Genomic DNA, 16,351 nt, shown 5'->3' on the forward strand with positions numbered 1-16,351 from the left:
TCCTCATTTATGATATGGGGATGATACAGTCTGCCCTATTTATAGTCCATATTTGGGAAAACCCATAAAAACGGTATATACTATTCCACAGAGTGCTGTACAGATAGAACACTGAATCTGCTCCAATAGCGTGGAGACACTGTGTCTAAATTTTACATCTAATGCCCATTGCCATTACCAAATAAGTAACTTTATTTTTCATTCATATTTGCCGCAAAACATTATTTTCTATTGCCACTGGTCCAGAGCAAAAAAATAGCTCCACGACCAGGACCAGCGGTAAAGCTATATATAGTCTTTTGTTACCAGGGTGAACATAAAGTATTAGGCCGCTTCTGTGTGAAACACACCAGTGGAAACACAGGCCGTTGGATTCACTGGGAGGTGCTGACAGTGTGGACAGAAGTGGAGCGTGCCACCTAAGAGGACTAGCTCGCCGTAGGACTCCCCAGAAGTGAGCCCAGCGCCCTTGTCAATGGACATGCTAATTCCCGCCATGGACCCTGTGAATTGGGCCTTTTGGCTGACACCCGCCTGAGAACTTAGGAACAGCTGGAGACAGTGGAGTGACTGAAGCGAGTGGGGTTGCCTGGGAAGGGCTTACGGGAGGATCACGTTGTTATGTCAACAATGGTCTGGGACAAGACACAGTGGTGCCGTGCAAAAAATGCGGATTAAAAACAAAAGTTGCATTCATATTTCTTGGACTTCAGCAAAGTTCATGGCTCGTTATGGGATGTGAGACCATATGGAAGGTATCACAAGGGAAGCTTTGGCTCTGGGATAAGCACGTCAAGTGTTTCCTAATGAAAAAGCATTTACTGAACACCTACTAGCTTTTCTAGTGCTTATGTGGGAAAGCAATGTCTGTGGAGACACAGGCGGGACAAGGTCAATGGCATGTGCGATGAACCAGAAGTTGGAGTGGGCAGAGTGCTCCATCGTGAGCAAAGCGTACAGACCAGAGGGGCCGTCAGAGAAAGGCGAGAGAGGAAGCAAGAAAGTATTACTTCCTTGTGTTTGTACAGAACTTTACAGTATAAAACAAACAAAACCCCCAAACCAACCAACACACATGCACAGCCATCATCATGTCTGAGTCACGAAACCAAAGCAAAGCCCAGAAAGTCAGTGAGGCTGGCGGCGCGGGCGTTTCCCCGAGAGCTCGCTCGCTCGCCTGCCAAGGTCTCGGGCTGGAGCGGTGGAGTCGTGTCTCCTTGGGCTCGGGGGTGACTGTCCCAGAGCACCTTCCGGAGATGTCAAGTGAGAGGCCTCTCCACACCTGGCTGAAGAATCTGGTCCTCATTCTGTGAGGGCTGTGCTTCACCTGGGCCGAGGAAGGAGGCAGAGCCCACCACTGACCACCGGCAGCTCACTGTGACGTTGACCTTGGCCAAGGCGCTGCAGAGAGCTGTTGGAAGGATGGTTTGGAGCCCTTGCCAGGCCCGGTTCACCCAGAGGCGAAGTGTGTTGGACTTACTCGCTTCCTCCTCTGCCGTGTGTACGGTAGGAAACGTGGTTCGTGCCGCAGTGAGACACGCGTTCCTGAGACCTCCGTGGAGGAAATGGCCGCCGTGGAATGGGTGCGGGATTAACTGGCGGTGAATTTGAAGCCAAAGGGGACTTTAGAATTGTCTAGCCCTGCTCTGTCATTTTACAAATGAGCAAAGGAGATAAGCACTATATGTCACCATCGTCATCGTTGTCATGGGAAGAGCTTTACTCATTTATTGTGTGTCTGGTGTGTGTTCTAGGTGGTTAACATGCGGGGACTCATTTGACCTTCACGACAGACCTATGCGGTAAGCGTGGCCCAGGGGGACTCGGTAACTTGCCAGTATCGAGAGGTGGTCAGCGGTGGAACTGGGACTCGTGCTTTCTCTACAGATCCAACCAAGGGTCCACGGCTCTGGCGAGGGGACATTCTGATGGCGAGCTCTAAGACGTGGTCCTTTGCAATGTTTTTATTCACAAGTTGGATAAAATACAGAAAGGGGTTCATCAGCTCTTCAGAAGTCATGAAATGGGGGAGGAACAACAAATAGATCAGATGAGAGAAGCTGGATCCCAAAGACCTGGGGAGTGAATGGAGCCTAATTTCATGTCAGAGGAATGTGGGAAGAGAGCGTGCGTTGGCCCCACACGCTGCCCAAGTGCAATGGCCAGTGTGGAAGACACGGAACTCGGGGGTGTTGAGTTGGTTTTACAAGAGCTAATGCGTGGGGCTAATGCTCCTACTTTGTTCCTGCTCTGGCTCTTTATTCCTAGTTTTTGTCCTGGGTTCTCCCAGCGTTGGAGTCTTGGTTTCCTCCCGTAGAGCTCTCAGTTGACTCCCCGGCTGGCTCTCTCTGTCCTTGTCATATCAGGAGAAGCCGTTGGATCCTTGTTCCAGCCCCTCAGGGCTCAGCCATGACTCTTGCCTCTTGAGGGTGTGCTGACAGCACCCCCATTGTCCTGCCAACACAGACACCACCAGGAGAGATTTGCACCCTGGCTGGAGTATTGCATCCAGGCCTGGCAGCCCCCTTCTGCACTGTGAGGGCAGCTGTGTACATTAAAGTACATGCACAGAGAAAGGATGGGTTGTTTATACACTGGACTCTCCATGACACTTGGGATGATGGAAGGAGAAGAGTGCCTAGAGAAGATGGGCTGTGGGCGTGGAGATGTGTGTCCGAATTTGCAGAAGATCCCACTGTGACAACCCCCATGGCTTTTCTTGTGTGGTTCCAGGGAGTTGCCTAGAACCTGTGGGCAGGAGCTGCAGGGAGAAGGGGCAGATTCAGCTCAATAAAAAACTTTCTCATGGTAAGAGCAGTCCAGAAGTGGAATGGGAGAGTAATGAGCTCCCCATTGTTGGAAGTGTTCAAGCATCAAAGTGGTACCTGGACTCTTTGATCTGTGGGTTGGTTCCATCCAAGAGAATGTCTGTGTCAGTGAGGACTTGGGGTGCTTCGATGGGGCTGTAGGTGAGTGCACTCTCCAGGGAAACCTCAGCGAATGACCATTGCGGGGGGCCAGCACGCCCTCCCTACCTGTGGCACGGCATAAGCTCCCAGCTGCACTTGCCAGGCTTCCACCCTGAGAGCCCAGTGCCTCCGGCAGCACAGGAGAGCCCACCCCAAACCTAGGGGCCGCTCTAGTTTAGCGTCCATCACTGGGGGTCGGTCTGCGCTCTTCTGGCTCCCAGATCCAGTAGCAAGAGCATAGGACAGAGAGCAGCTGGAGTGAGAAAATGCGTTTTAATAAAACCCCATTGATTTTTGTGGGTGCGAGTCAAGGAAAAGGTGCCTAAAGAGTCTTCCATCCCCTGCCACCTCCCCCTCTCTCCTGACCTAATGTGGGGCGGTCACACATCGATCGGCTTCCTAGATAATAGATCGTGCCTCTGGTGGGGACCTCTGGGGACCGGCAGGGAGCTGGGAGAGTGGGACGCAGCAGCCCAGCCCCGAGTTAATCAAACTAGCAACAGGATCTCAGGCTGGCGACGGTGGCGGCGGCATTATGCGTGATTACTGACAGGCACCAGCTGCCGTCGCCGGCTCCGGCGCGCTATGTGGCCGCCCCGATCGAGAGGCGGATTCCTGGCTAATCCGGGAGGGCTGGCCCAGCCCGCGCTCCCGGCTGCGGGGCTGCGATGACCACTCTCGGTCGCCCAAGTTGAAGGACTCGGGTTGTGCCTGGGGCGGGGCGCGATCTTCAGGAGACTGGCGAGGACTATGAGCTGAAGAGTAAACATGTATGGGAATTATTCTCACTTCATGAAGTTCCCCACCGGCTTTGGCGGTGAGTGCGGCACCGTCTGGACCACCCGGGGAGACGGAGGGGACGGGGCAGCCGACGGGATTAGCATTGAATCCTATGTGTACATGCATGGACAGTGCTTGTGTGAGTGTGCGTGTGCACGGGAGAGGGGAGACCGCCGTAGGTGACAGAGCATTTGCACATCCGAATGAGCGAGCGCCGGAGGGGGCTGGGCAGTCTCAGGAGCGGGTCTGAACATCGAGGCCGAGCTGGGAGCGGGCATGGCTGCAGCCGCCGGTGTGCGTGGGCGGAAAGTGGGGTTAAAGAGAAATTACCGGGGCTACGGGTGATCCAGCTCCCAGTGAGAAGAATGGGAGAGAGAGGGTTCACCTGCACGAAGGGTCCCCGGACACTTCACAAGGGTGGGCTTGTGTTCAAAGGCAGATTTCCCTCTAACTGGAGTTTTAAAAAGCAAACGCAATACTTTAATTTGCCACAGTGCTGTCCTCTCTGTGATTCTCCCCTTTTGATTTGCTAATAGCCTCTGGTCCCCTCCCCTGTGGTCCCCAATTCCATGGCTAGGGTAACTGCCATCACTTCCAAGGAGGGTCAGGGCTGGCTGGAGACCTGTCACAGAGTCACACTCACTCCAAGGTCCCCCGGATTCGGTGACGGTCACCCAGCTTTGAGTAAATGGACCCAACAGCTGACTGCCTGGCCTCTCCCTTGTCAGCGGGTGGCAAGCAGCTCCTGCTCCTGGGAGCCCTGTAGTTCCTCTCCTGCCCCGGCTGCTGGCAGGCAGGACAAAGCAGGAATTCTTGTCAAGTCTTGAGAACAGAAAAGCCCCTGCTGTCCTGACGTCCTCGGCGGACAGACGGGCAGCTCATCTGCAGGCTTGGAGCGGAGCGGAGCGGGGCTGCTGTGCTGGGCAGGGTGCTCTGTGAGCTGCGGTGGGAACTCGCAAGGTGACCTGGTCCAGCTGGGTGGGTGCATCAGGCCAGGGGTCTTGCTCATTCATTCAGGGGCAGGGTGGTGGTTACCAGCCAAGCATGGTGTCAGGCACCGGGGTGCAGATGTGAATGTGACACACTCTTTGCCGCTTGGGTCGGGCAGGCTCATCACGCAGACCCGTGGGAATGCTCTGGGGGTTGCCGCCTGGACACAGGGGCGTGGACCTGTTCCAGGAAGAGTCATGTTCAGGTTATTGGGGCCAGTCTTGTGACATGGCCCAGTGAGCGTGGCGGCCAAGGCTGTGACCTGGACATCCGATCTCCATTCATAGCTTGGTCGCTGGGTCCTGGGTGTGAAACGTCTTCTCGGCTCCTGTCTCCACCCCACTCACAGCTGAGCAGCCCTTTCTCCTTTGCCCTCTGAGTTCAGGTGTCTGAAGAACATGCTAACCCCTTAGATTCTCAGGACTCCCCGGTCTGGGAGGTTATGGCTTTATGAATGCCAGGGAGACCCTCTGTGGCAGTTGGGGTGAGTAAAAGGGTTGAAGGTGCGGGATTTGCAGACAGCTGAGATAAAGGCTGGAGAAAGAAGGTCTAGTCCAGAGTCCTGTGGGGCTGCTGGCTGGTGTCTTGGAGTGCTGGCTGGCCTCCCGGGGGCCTCGGAGCATCTTGGATCTCTCATTGTATGGGCGTGTACACTGGGGTCTCAAGGGCGGCAGGGACTAGTCCAAGGTGAGGTGGCCATGAGCGGGAGAGCCCTTCAGGAAAGCCCCTGCCTCAAACTCATAATAGTGTCCCTTCAACCTGATACAGTGACAAGAGCATGGAAGGAAGGAAGGAAGGAAGGAAGGAAGGAAGGGAGGGAGGGAGGGAGGGAGGGAGGGAGGGAGGGAGGGAGGGAGGGAGGGAGGGAGGGAGGGAGGGAGGGAGGGAGGGGAAGGGAGATAGAACTGAGTTTGGTTCCTAGCTTTTCACAGACTAGCTGTGTGACCTTAAGCAAGATATTGAACCTCTCTGAACCTCAGTGTCTTCATCTGTAAAATGGAGTTTATAATCCCAACCTTAGAGTATTGTTGTGAGAATTAAATGAGAGAACGCCCGAAAAAGCAGCTCCTGTAGTGTTGTCCGTATAATGGATACTTAGTAAAAGTTAATACGTTCACTTCTTCCATTTTACTTAAGTACTAACATGCAAATTGATTGAAAAAACAAACATCCGCGTGGAAGGGTGAATGAGGAATCTGGGAAAATAGAATGAAGTGCACAAAGACCAGAGACTTTGCTGGTTGAGATGGTCGTGGTTGTGGGAGCTCTGGTGTTTGGCACAATTCTGTTTGAGATAAAAGGAAACACAAGGACGCAAGGCAGCCTGGAAGAAAGTGAGATGATATGCAGAGCTGGAGGGAAAGGCTCCCGGGCTGGTTAACTGTCCCCTCTAATGCCGCTTGGTCTCACTGCTGGAGAGAACATGGTTTTGTTTCGCTCTGTTGCTGCTTGCTGTGTTTGTGTGGGCCAGGAAAGAGGCTGCTGAGACCGAGCCCGAGGACACAGCCCCTGCAGGGGGTCTGTCTGAGGACCCGCAGTGGGGAGGCAAGAGAGGCACCCGCAAGAACAGGGCCAACCCAAAGGCTGGAGGGGATGTCACCTGAGCCTCCAACTGCTTTTGTCCCAAAGCAGCAAGTTGTGTGGCTTTCATGGGCTCATTTGGTGTGTCCCCCCTGCCCTTCTATGTATTAGCATGTGGCACCTTGGGGGCTCCTGGGAAGCAGCGGCACCCTTGGGAAACAGCACCTGGGATTTGTGCCTGGGGCCATGCTTACCAGCTCCTAGACCATTGTCCCATCAGTGAACATATGATGGTCAGATTGACCAAAGGGACCCACTGTCCCCACTCCAGCCCTGCCCTGTGACAAGGCGAGAACTTTGTCTTCAATGCCAAGTCCTGGCTTTACCAGCTGCTCAGGAAGAGATTTGTTTGCCTGGATGAGGCAGTTGTTACCTCTAAGAAGATGGCAAGCCAAGCCTGTAATCCTGCATCCAATTCTGTGGTGATCCTCAGGGCAAGAAGGCAGTCGGGGGGGGGGGGCACTCATTTCTTCTCTCGTCACCCTTGCAAGTACTTAGCCAGCTGGGCTTATTTAAACCTCAAGACCATGCTCTGAGTGCCATCGCTGTCACACCCCCCGTGGGTGAGGGCACCAAGGCATTGCCAGGTGAAGCAGTGTTTAAGGCCCCAGATCTGGAAGAAGGCACAGCCAAGGATTGGAATCAGGCGTCTGGCTGCAGAGCTGCTCTCATGGCCTCTCTGAGCCATGGCCTTGCTCTGGGAGCTGCAGGCAGTGGCCTACCCGAGGGGTCAGGAGCCCACCTGAGGGGTGAGGAGCCCCGCAGCCTCAGCACTACCCACTCACTGCAAACTCAGCAAAGAAACACGGGATAGCAAAGCAGTCACTCTGGGGCCACTGGAGAGTTCATTGGTGGCTTCTTCTGGGGGCTCCTGATTTGCAGGAGTCCTGACCCCGAGTGTCTGTAGAACAGTCCCCTTTCCACCCAGGAATGGACACAGGGGAGGGCTTGAGTTGGAGATGCTAGTGTGTGCGGGTAATATGAGAATGTGTGTGTGTATATGTGTGTGTGCATGTATATATGTATGTGTGTGCATTTGGGGGCAATATGCAGATATGTGTATATGTGTGAGTGTGTGTGTAGTGTGTATATATGCGTGTGTATGTGTACATGTGTGTGTGAGTGCGAGTGTGTGAATGTGTGGACAATATGCAGATATGTGTACATGTATATGTGTGTATATGTTTGTGCTTGTGTGTGCGTGTGTGTATGTGGGTGCTTGCATGTGAATGTATGTATGGATGTGTGCATGGATGTGTGTGCTTGTGTGTGTGTGTATGTGTGTGTATGGATGTGTATGTGTGTGTGGATGTCTGTATGTGTATGTGGATGTGGATGTGTGTGTGTGGATGTGTGTGTGTGTATGGATGTGTGTGTGTGTGGATGTCTGTCTGTGTGTGTGTATGGGTGTGTGGATGTATGTGTGTGTGTGTATGTGTGTGTGTGTATGTCTGTGTGTGTGTGTGGATGTGTGTGTGTGTGGATGTCTGTATGTGTGTGTGTGGATGTGTGTGTGTGTGTGTGGATGTCTGTATGTGTGTGTGGATGTGTGTGTGTGTGTGTGTGTGTGGATGTCTGTATGTGTGTGTGGATGTGTGTGTGTGTGGATGTCTATATTTGTGTGTGTGGATGTGTGTGTGTGTGGATGTCTGTGTGTGTGTGGATGTGTGTGTGTGTGTATGTCTGTATGTGTGTGTGGATGTGTGTGTGTGTGTGGATGTCTGTATGTGTGTGTGTGTGTGTATGTCTGTATGTGTGTGTGGATGTGTGTGTGTGTGTGTATGTCTGTATGTGTGTGTGGATGTGTGTGTGTGTGTGTATGTCTGTATGTGTGTGTGGATGTGTGTGTGTGTGTGTATGTCTGTATGTGTGTGTGGATGTGTGTGTGTGTGGATGTGTGTGTGTGTGTATGTCTGTATGTGTGTGTATGTCTGTATGTGTGTGTGGATGTGTGTGTGTGTGTGTGTGCATACCAGAGCACATTTTCTCTCTGCAGATGTGTGGGTGGCTGATGGGACCACTGTGGGAGTAAGTGGTTGGTGGTTAGGGCTTCTGTAGGGAGCAGCAACTGTTTATGAGATTTAGGAAGGAACATATTTAGTATAAACTATTTTCTGAAATATTTACAATCTTACCAAGAGATAAAGAGCTGAACAGCAAGCGGGGGAGAAACTGCACAAAGTACCGTAAACTCTCCTGCCCTTCCTTCGCCTTGTCCTGCAGGCTGTGTCTGCAGAGAACTCAGCCACCAGCCTGGGGCAGGGCTGTCCGGGCTCCCAGAGGGACCTGGTACTTTCTCTTTTAGTTGAAAGTAGGACACATAAAGGCCGAGGATGTCAGTTTGTCAGAATGCCTGGGTTTGGGTGAGACTGAGCCAGGTCCTGGCTCAGTGACCTTCACAAGAGCGAAAATAATAGCCAGCATTTATTAGGGATCTACGATGTGCCAAACCCTTTTCCAAGAGTGTTACATGCACCGTCTCAATATTCTCAAGGATCCTAAGAGACAAGGTGCTGTGATGATCACCACCCCACTTTACTCAGGAGTGCCCACCACAGGAGCTTGAGTGACCTGCCCAAGGTCACTCCGTTCTTACTCTGTGCTCCTCACAGCTCACTCAGGGGTCATAGTGCACTTTTTTCTTTTGATCATGAATAATTGCAGCAAATGAATAAAATGATTGGGTGGGGAAAAGGGACTGGGCCCTTGCAAGTGCTAATAAAACAAAGGTCAAATTTTTCCACGAGGACCCCACTTTATTCTAATACATGGAACCCAGTTTTACCTTCTGCTGCAGGGATAGGCAAACTTTTTCTCTAAAGAGCCAGATAGTAAATGTCCTAGTCTTTGCCGACTACAGGGCCTCTGTCTCAACTGCTCAGATCTGTCCTCTTGCGAATGCCTGCTGTCATCAGTGCATAAAAACGCGTCAGCTACCGCACGGGGCTGTGCTGTATCTGGGCAGTTTGCCAGTCCCCAGGGATCCTGCCTGAGAAGTTTATTACCGCTTGGTTCTTCTGCTAGCTCTTCCTGGCTTCTCGCCACTGGGCTGAATCTTCAAAGCTAGACAGAGGGACCTGTGGGTCATCTGACCCCTCAGTTACAGGTGAGGACACTTGGGAATCAGGTGTGGCTTGCCCACGACCTGTAGCTATTTGTGTTCTTCAAACTGGGTTCCCCTGAGCTCCCTGCAGGCCACCTGGGGTAGGGGAAGAGGAGAGGGGTCTAAGCCACAGACAGCCCCCTCCACCCTTTGGTGAAATGACTCAATACCAACCACAGAGGGTCTGGTTAACCTCCCACAGCATAGGGACTCAATAAAATAAAGCCTGGAAATTTATAAATGTACAATTAAGTTAGTTCCCCTTCCCCATTTCAGAAAATTTGGGGTCTGGGTACTAAATTCAGTTAGAATTATGTTGGTAGATTTTCCCCAGAGGAGGTTGCCTGGTCCTAATGTGCTGGGCTGTGCACTCAGAGGCGCTGACAAAGTGAAACGAATAGGACCTGGATTCTGCAGGGCTACCGGAAATTATGTTTTAATAAATCATCCTATTCTCTCATGAGATCTGGCAGAAAGAGCCGTGGCCTGGGGCCTCGACCCCCACAATCTACAGGAGCCCTCGGCCCCCTGCCACAGGCTGTGGGAGAGAGGGCGGGGAGGAAGCACGAGCCCTCGCTTCAAGATCAGCTCAGACTCCAGACGGGACTGCAGACCCAAGCTGAACTCGGAAAATGGAAAGGCCTGTGGTCTCTCAGCTGAAAAGCACTTGCAGGAAAGTCAGAGGAGCGGCCGAGAAAGTACTTAATAAATACTTGGGGATGTTCTTCTGTGCTGGTTGCTGGGGTTTTGTTTCTGGGAGGCGACGAGTCCTTTGTTCCCCCTTTTACTGGTCACTTTGGGGTTCATGGTGCCTGTGTTTTCTCAGCCCCAGGAATGTGGGGTGCAGAGCCAAGATTAGAGGACACCTGCAGGGAAAGAAGACCCTAGACTGCCCCAGAATGCCCATCTATTGGCCATTTGGCACATAGTGGGACCCAGGACCCTGAGAACCAAGGCCATCCTCACCCTGAAGGGATGTAGAAACTAGTTACAAAGTCCGAAGTCTGCAGAACATTTGGAGATCAGTTATTTCTGGAATTGTTTCTTGGGGCTCAGGGTAACTCAATGGATCCAAGGAATGTAGGTCTTAATCTGAGGGTTAAACGATGCTGTGTGTGTTACCCAAGGGTAGCATTGCAAGGGGGAGACGGTCGCTATCTTTTTTTATTTATTGATTGATTTTAAAGAGAGAGGGGAAAGGGGGGAGGGAGAGGGAGGAGGCTTGGATTCAAGAGCTGGTTGTGGACACAACTGGTGTTGAGGAGCTCCAGGAGCAGAGGGGGCACCCTCAGCAAGTGCCTGAAACACTCACTGGTGTTGGTCTCGAAGGCCCAACCAGTGCCTGGTGTGCAGTATTTGGAACTGGTTTAAAGGGACAGGGCTGTTTCTTGTTAGGGGTGCCCCTCCCTCCAGTGCCTCTTATGTGTTAGGGACGACACAATGCCCACCTGTCCCAACAAGGTTCGGCATGTGGCTCTGGGGGCGGAGGCGGTGTGCAGGCAGAAGCAGGAATCATAGGCAGAAACACTGGCAGATATGCGCTGAGCTCACTCGGAGTCTAGATCCGTAATAATTCACAGCGAGCCCTTGGAAGGGTCACTTTATCATCTGAACCTGTTTCCTAATCGAATGGAGGTAATTCCTGACTTACCGACAACTTGGAGCCAGTCTGAAGCGTGAATGAAATGACCGTGGTCCCAGCGGGACCACTACCTGCACAGGGCCCAGCATGGACCTGGAGCATAGCAGGTGCTCAGCAAATATTTTTTGACTGAACCAGATAACACAGAAACTAGAAGCACAGAGTCATGAAGAGTTGTGTGAACGTTGGGTGGTGCTCATGGGTGAAATAAGCTTGAACCTGGATGCCCTAAGGCCCCGTGCTTGTGTCCAGTGTGGCCTTGAGCAAGTCGGCAACCTCTCTGGAGTTATTGTCTCTTCTATAAAACGAGGTGGTTCTTCAAGTCCTAAAATTCTTGTTTCTAACCCAAAGCAATATGGCCTTATTAATTTATGACACAATTAACTTGGAATGGTGATTAAATTGTCATGGTATGGACTAGTTTGTATTTGCTCACTCACAAAAAAATAAATAAATAAAAAAAATAAAACCCCCAAAAGGTTTGTTAAGCAAGTAAGACAGTAGAAGTGTTGCGCCCATTTAAATTGCATCTGTTTTCAAGCAATTTAAAAAGCGTAGCAGGAGCGTCATTAGCATATTAACGGGGTGTTAATTACAAAAGAGTCTTTTAAAGCAGATTTCACAAAATCCCCACTTAGTAACCATTAGCTTGTGGTACTTGAAACACAAACTCTTCACATGTGTTACTTAGAAGTAATAAAATTGTAATTTAAAAGTAATCTGCCAACTTGTCACGAATTTAGACGGATTTTTCTCTCAATTGATCCAAATGAGTGAGGTTTTGCTATAATTATATATAATGCTAGTAATAATGAGGCAGATTATCCATCTTTGCCTGCTTTTCACCACCCCCATCATTACAGATTTTAGGGGTGGGGAGTGGAGGAGAGGGAGAGACGAAGGGGGCTCCCCCCTTCCCAGCTCTAGAAGCAGCAGCCCCAGCCCCCACCCGAGCAGCCCGCCAGCAGCCCCCCTTCTGGGACTGCCCCTTGCCGGCGGCTGGGGGCTGCACGCAGAGGGCAGGACCAGCATCGGCCCTCCTGTTCCTGCCTCAGGCCGTGGGGGCTGAGCCGGGGCAGAAGGGGGTCTCCTTTAACATGGTCCTTTATTTTCCTGTTGAGAGCTTCCCATTCCCGAGGCAACCTCCCCTTCTGCCCCCCGCTCCCTGGGAATTCCGCGTCTTGGGTCCTTGTGTCCACGCGAGTGAAAAGGCCGAGCTCTGTGCCTGCAAAAGCCCTCGCTGCCCAATCTCAGGGTGGGGTGCGGCTCAGATGTTTGTGCGGTGTGAAAGCGCTCTTGCAAATGCAGAGACCAATTCAAATATAAAACATGCTTGCTGCAACACCGCTGGCCTCCTGCTCCCCAAGGAGAGGGGAGGGGGGTCTGGGCTGAGCAGGGAGTCCCCAGGAAGGAACCAAGGCCAGGAACGAACTGTGAGGAGCCGGGTCAGGATTGGAAAGGTCCTAGTCAGCAAGTGCTGGGGTCAAAATACTGAGGGAGGCCACAAATTAGCTGGGAGGGGTTGGAGGGGACAGAGATTGGGCTGAAGGGCCATGGTGCAGGAGCTGGAGTCAGCCAGGTCTTCCCATGTGGGGGGAGTTTTGGGATGGTGTGAATTTTGTGGATCCTTTAAATGGAATTTTCAACTTGCTGATTGAGAATTACAAGAGGGAAATGCCCCCCCCCTTTCTAAATGAAAAATGTTTTATGTTACTGTATATGTACCAAGAAAACTATAACTGAGGGGCATACTTTTTGCATATTTTGGAATGATTTGTTTTTTTTCTGACTTTACCAGAGTTTGTAGCTCAGACCTCAATAGAACAGAGATGTTTTAAGTTGCATAACTACAGACAAACTGAAGCAATATTGTTTTAAAAGTTCTTTTCCTCTGTATTATTAGGCTGGTAATGCATCGGGAAGAAGAGACAAAATGTTGTGTAGGCTTTTTCTAAAAAGTTCAACATCCTTTGTCCTGGTTTCAGATTCTCAGAAGAAATGTCTTCTACAGATTTTTTAAAGGTGACTGAGGGCTGAGCAGTCAGTACACAGCGGGGCTGGGATGAGAGCCCGCACCTGCTGTTCCCCCCGAGATTCGGGCACCACCTGTGCCAGCCCCCGGCGCGCTCCCTTGGGCAAGCTATGTAATTTCTCCGTCCCCAGGTGTTGCGTTTGTTCGAGTGAGAAGAGTGCCAGCTTCACCTTTGTAGGTATGAAAAGTGTCACTGTATGTAAAGTGTTTAGAACCGTGTCCGGCTCGTGGTAACTGCTCACCACAGATCATCTGTTGCTGCTGTTACTCAGGGGAGGAGGTGGCATTGATGGCCCTCAGGCGGCAGGCCCCTGCTTACCTCCCTGAGCAGCCTGCCTGGGTGTTGCGAGCCAAGCAGGGAAAGGAGCGTGAGTTTCCCTTAGGGCGGGAAGCACGGGCCAGGAGTGGGGATGTTCTGTGTCTCAGGCTCTGCGCCAGTCCCCGCACTGGAGAAAAGGCGGGGCTCGGGCGTGCGGTTGGCCCACCTGGGGGGGCAGAGTGGGACAGGACCTGCGACGCCCCCGGCTTAGGTGGAGCTGCTGGCTCTCAGAATAGCAAGTGTCGGCCTCGGTCCCCTTGCCCGCGGGGGGCGGGTATTAACCACTATCAGTGAGTCATTAGAAGTTCCCGTCTGGAGCTGGGTCGCTAACAGGACAGCAACTCTCTGCCCCGAGAGACAGCAAAGGGGTGGGGATGCCAGGCTGTCTGCTCCAATCAGAAAGGGCCGTGCCGTGACATTTTGCTTTTATTGGCCGAGCTGAGGTTGCTAAGCAACTTCCTCATCTTGGTCAGACTTCTGTAGCTCTAAGTACCCAGCTTCCCCTTCCCAGGGTGTCCCCCCTCAACACGCACGGTTCCTCATCGTGAGATTTTGGCCTTTTGGTTTGGGTGAACATCAGAGACATAGATTACTTATGCAAGTAATTTCTATTGATGAACTCTGTATATGATTACATACATTAATTAGCAAAAAAACGATCCCATTCACTGATTTGTCAACAGATATTTTTGGAGCATCTGTCACGTTCCAGGCACAGTTCTAGGCACCACAGTGGTAACTGTTAGCAGCAAGGGAAGCAGCGGGCATTCAGAATGGAGGTCAGCAAGGGGGACCTCTGGGCTCCAGTCTGGACTGTGAGGAGACCGGAGGTCCTAGGGGAGAGGCGGGGGTGGCCAGGATGAAGGAGAGGCACTCTGGGTCCGGAGCAATGACCCTTTACTAACCAATTCAGAAAATTGGTGTGTGTCTGCCAGTGTATGACAACGACCACCCTCAACGGAGCGTTTACCATGGGCCTGGCTTGGGCTGGATCCGTTAGGCATATAATCTGCAGCGGCATTCAGGCCAGCCCTAGCCCAGCCCCGGCCCCGCAACATTTACAGTGTAGTAGTAGCAGCCGCCACCATTGGGCCGGAGGTCCCGCGTATCTCCATTTGCGGGCGAGGAAACTTCGGTTCAATTTCAGACCTTATCTCCTCCGCCTGCCCCCTGCCGCCTTGGGGCCACGTGCCCTCGCCACTTTACGCACCCTGCAGGGTCCCAGCAACTCTGGTTCCTGGTGACGCTCTGAGAGCCTGAAGGCCTGACGGGGTCCAGCTGATGGCCGGGCTCCTGCTTCAGCCCCAGACCATCCCGCCCGCCGCCCGCACTTGCTTCTTGCAGATGCCGGGTCGGCCTCGTGTTCACGCGGCTGGGCTCGCAGGAGCCCTCCCGGGAGGGGGAAGGGGGCCGGGGCGTGGGGTTGTCCGAGGGAAGCGAAGCTCCTGAGAAAGGCTTATTTTTATACAGTGAACTGTCTGAGTGAGGAGAATGAATCATGTGGGCACAGCGGCGCCCTCCCGTCCCGCAGTGGGCGGGGTGGACAGGGCGTGGGACAGGGCGAAGGAGGCTGCGGGGGCACAGAAACGCAGCAGACAAAACCTTGACTTCGGGTTTGGGCCAGAAGCCAGGTTCCCGGCAAACTTCAGGGGCCTTTGGGTACTGGCTGTGGTTCCCATGCGGCTCTGGGAAAGAGTGAGAGCGAGAGGCTGGCGCAAATGCCACGGACAGGTGAGCTCTCACGTCGCTGGTGACAGCCGATGGATTTTCCATTGAGAAACACTTTTGTCACCAAAGTCATTGCTTTCCACCTTTTCTAAAAGCAGAGCTATTCCACTGAGAGGAGCAAAGAACCAAAACGCATGTGTAAGGTGTCTCTGTCCTCTCGAATTTGAGTTTTAAGAACCGTGGTGATAAGCGAGCCACCCCTCCTGGGTGCCGGGCTCCGCAGGAATGACCCCTCTGCGAGGCCCCGCGGCCCAGCTGGACTTGCTTTCGTTCGGCGTCGCGGCGCTGACTCGGCACGCCCACCGGTGAGGGCCGAAATCACTATTACTTATAGAAGGGCAGCGTACTTTAAGTTTCGAACCCCTCTCACATCTTCTCGTTTTATTCTTGAAACAACTGTGTTTCCCAAAGTTCATTTATATATATTTCATATGCTGGTCGATGTTTCTTAAATATCACGCCTGTGCAGACTAACTTCATGATATTTCACATAGTGAGTGTCCTTGTGTATCGAGTGTAACTTTTTCTTAGGTCAATTTACTCTTCTTTTGAAAACTTAAATAGCTATTTTTCGGAAGATAATTCTGTGCAAAAATGGAAGTCCGGTCACTTGCTATAAACAGAGGAAAAGGCTAAAGATAAATATAAAACTATTTATGCTTTTTAAAAGTTTGCCTTCACACCAGCTAAAATGCCACCCACAGTGTCCCTTTCCACTGATGGCACAGGTTCCACGTGTAGGGGATTTGGGTTGATGAGCGTGTGGGGCACAGTCTCAGTCCTGCCTGACCTGCAGCTCTGGGTCTGGGGTCACCCTTGGGGCGTCACTGGGGTTCGGAGAGAAAGGCACAGTTTCTCTGAGACCCTGGGAGCAGAAGGAAAGGGGGGCCGCAGGGCCCTTTGGTGTCTGGAAAGCCGGGTGGAAGGGACAGGGACTCCCTTCAGATGGCTAGACTGTTGGAGGACAGCCGGGTCCCAGCGGAGTTCACAGCCCTGTGCCCATCAAGTCATGTGTTGTCTCAGTGCTGGGCTCAAGGTACACAGTGGCCTGTTTAAATGTCAGAGGCCCAGGGCCCCAGAAGAGTCTGAAACCATTCCTTCCAGTCGGTAGCCCTGGGAAGGTGTTTGGTTTCTCCGGTTCGTGGTAGCTGCCCCTGCTCTCCCCTCAGATGCACTTGCAGCCTGAGGTCACGTCAGAATCGAGTCA

General features: G+C 52.3%; 1 protein-coding gene across 6 annotated transcripts in view; it reads left to right on the forward strand.

Moving 5' to 3' along the window:
- The window catches only part of RXRG (retinoid X receptor gamma), a 141,698-nt gene that overhangs the window by 103,421 nt on the left and 21,926 nt on the right, over positions 1-16,351 (forward strand). The window contains exon 1 of one of the 6 annotated variants that reach the window (XM_081121216.1): positions 3,371-3,786. The exons of 2 other annotated variants lie outside the window; for them this stretch is intronic. In XM_081121216.1, the coding sequence (XP_080977342.1) occupies positions 3,738-3,786 (49 nt within the window). In that variant the 5' untranslated portion in view covers positions 3,371-3,737. Of the gene's footprint in view, positions 1-3,370; positions 3,787-3,837; positions 3,889-4,348; positions 4,710-16,351 lie in introns of those variants that run through there. 3 more of the 6 variants (XM_081121220.1, XM_081121217.1, XM_081121219.1) reach the window with 3 other exon arrangements.

The sequence above is a fragment of the Miniopterus schreibersii genome (genome assembly GCF_964146895.1).
Source record: "Miniopterus schreibersii genome assembly, chromosome: 19".
Classification (NCBI taxonomy): Eukaryota; Metazoa; Chordata; class Mammalia; order Chiroptera; family Miniopteridae; genus Miniopterus; species Miniopterus schreibersii.